Source organism: Dermacentor andersoni, chromosome 2 (assembly GCF_023375885.2).
Source record: "Dermacentor andersoni chromosome 2, qqDerAnde1_hic_scaffold, whole genome shotgun sequence".
Taxonomy (NCBI): domain Eukaryota; kingdom Metazoa; phylum Arthropoda; class Arachnida; order Ixodida; family Ixodidae; genus Dermacentor; species Dermacentor andersoni.
The window spans coordinates 36173732-36176352 of record NC_092815.1 but is presented as its reverse complement, the minus strand read 5'-3'; the positions used below and the strand labels follow the sequence as shown (position 1 = coordinate 36176352).

The 2621-nt window shown below is 55.8% G+C and overlaps 1 protein-coding gene across 1 annotated transcript; it reads left to right on the top strand.

Annotated features, from left to right (window-relative positions):
- Positions 1 to 562: 562 nt before the first annotated feature.
- Positions 563 to 2179, top strand: LOC126542468 (uncharacterized). The gene is made up of 3 exons (XM_050189549.3): positions 563 to 647; positions 1051 to 1656; positions 2040 to 2179. Exons 1-2 carry the CDS (start codon positions 639 to 641, stop codon positions 1636 to 1638), a joined length of 597 nt encoding a protein of 198 aa, XP_050045506.1. The 5' UTR covers positions 563 to 638; the 3' UTR covers positions 1639 to 1656; positions 2040 to 2179.
- Positions 2180 to 2621: the final 442 nt, after the last annotated feature.

The following is a 2621-nucleotide window of genomic DNA, read 5'->3' as shown; positions in this document are numbered from 1 at the left end:
CCAAGTAGAGTAGCCAAGCTACCTAAGCGGAAGCTTAAAACTGCCGCCACGATAAAATGGAGATATGTGCCAGACGTCATATTTTCGTAGCTAACGGTGCAGGCAAAGGACGGATCAAGGAGAGATGACCAGAGGGACACGTCCTACTACGGCCGTCACCCCGCGGAAAAGCAGCGCCTTGGAGGCCAAAGTCTACAGAGCCTGTCAGCGCAGCGCGCACTCTGCTCGGAGAGAGAGAGAGTGTGCGTGTTTGTGAGCGAGCTTTCGGGGAGGGAGGGAGGGCGCTTACGTTGGCGCGGCTGCGGCGCCGGACGGCACGCCGCTGGCCGCCGCAGCGTCCGGCGAGGGCCGAGCGGCGGCGAAAGGGGCGCCGCATTGTCCGAGGACCTCCGCCTTCTCCCTGAACCAGATTCGCCGCCCATTCCACACACGCCCCGGCATCCGATAGCGGCCCGATAAACGGAAAGCGTGTTGCGTCGACGCACGCGGCCGGCCCCACCTCCTCCTCGCGTCCCCGGTGGCGGCGAGAGCGCGGAAGGTGAAACGAGAAGCGGCCACTCGGGCCCGAAGTATAAAAGCCTGACCAGGAGCAGAGGAGAGTCAGTCTGGACATCAGCTCCACCGAGACCACACACACCATGAACGCTGTGAGTATTCACGCACTACCTCGGCTACGCAGCACTGTCTGTGACTGGATAGGACCAACTCTTCGAGGAAACGTACCGGACAGCACCATCGCACGCCGTAGGGCTGTCCGCGCCCCTTGTGACAGGTGCCTCGGCGGAGCCACAGGACTAAATTGCTACGAGACAACGGCAGAACAGAGAGGAAGGAACCCCTGATAGGCCGCGCGCAGTTGGAAGAGTATAGCTTGAGGAAGTGTAGTTACTGAGCTTACAGAAGGTGTTAAGTTCAACAAGAGCTCTATCTGTAGATGAGCGATATTCTTTGAGCGAGTGCAGCTGAACTAGACTACAGACACGAGCTAGATTAGGCTCCCCTAGCGTGAGCATGCCCCTTTCTCCTTACACTCCGTCTTTCTTCATGCAGTTCGCCGCCCTCCTTGTTCTGGCTCTTGCCTGCTCCGCCAACGCCGGCGGCTTCGGCCTCGGCTACGGCGGCTATGGTGGCTACGGCCTCGGCTACGGCCACGGCTACGGCCACGGTGGCTATGGAGGCTATGGCCTCGGCCACGCTGTCGTTGCTGCCCCCGCCGTTGTCGCTGCCCCCGCCGTCGCCAAGGTTGCCGTCGCTGCCCCCGTGGCTAAGGTGGCCGTCGGCCACGCCGCCCGCTCCTACACCTACCGCAGCGACCACTTCGGCCCCGCTGTTGCTGTGACCCGCGCCGTCGCTGCTCCCGCCGTCGCCGTCGGACACGGATACGGCTACGGACACGGAGGATACGGTCTCGGCCTTGGCTACGGAGGCTACGGCTATGGCGGCTATGGCTACGGAGGTCTCGGCTACGGACACGGTGCCGTCGTCGCTGCTCCCGCTGTCGCCAAGGTTGCTGTCGCCCCCGTCGCTGTCGCCGCCGCCCCCGTCGCTGTTGGCGTCGGATACGGTCTCGGACACGGATACGGCTATGGCGGCCACGGCTATGGCGGCTACGGCTACGGTGGAAAGTTCTACGGTTAAATCATCTCCTCGTCTCAGGTACGTGGTCACTAGGAATGCAAAAAGCAAATGCTTCTAGTTCACTGGGAGGAAACCTTTTTAGACATACGCAGATAAAGGCGCTTACTTCGAAGATGCCAGCTTCTACGCATGCCCAGCGTTTAGTTTTGTTTGAGCGGTGCACATGCGTTTTAATCTGTAATGATTAAGACAAACACTCGCTGTGCAATTAATACCGCCATAAGGATGAGATACTGCGAAATCTGCTGTGTTAACTATCACTTCCACAGTTCCTCCAGCACTTGGAATGCCATACTTAAACCTGTAAAGTAACAACAGAACTAACCTATAGTAACAGTACACTGAGCATATGTAAGCACAATGCCTAACTGTGTGGTCTCTCTTTTCATCTCATCCAACAGCACACCTGAGCTCCTGGGCGGTGGGGCATGAGTGTCCAGATGCAACTTCACCGGCGGGTCGCCATCCTTTCACCAACCAGGGCCCATTTCGCTCTCCCCTCTCTCTTTATAGGAAGAATAAATTATTTTACGTTTGTTTATTCATGGCTCACAATACTTGTCTTTTTCGTCCATCAACTGCCTCTACGTCCCGCAGACTTTTGACAAATCCACACCGTTTTCACTGAAGTATTGAACTAACACGACCGACGCAGCAAAGGAAAATAGAGAACTCAGTGGGAAAGTAAATAAGGCGACTGAAACAGTGCCTCTAGAGCGCCGGGGATGACGTTCGGGCTCAGCAATCTACAGAGGTAACGAGCAACGCAATCTTGCACTGGAGAAGCTAGGTCGCTAACGTTAGAGCAGAGGTCATATATTGCTCAGAAAATTACTGAAAATTTTCCTTAGAGGAACTTTCGAGACTAAGGGGGAAATAGAGGAAGAAATCATTTGGAGAAAAAATCACTGGCATCTGCTTACGCAATCATGCTTCCTGAAAACACATTTAATGATTTATTGCACTGACTTTTAGCAATATGT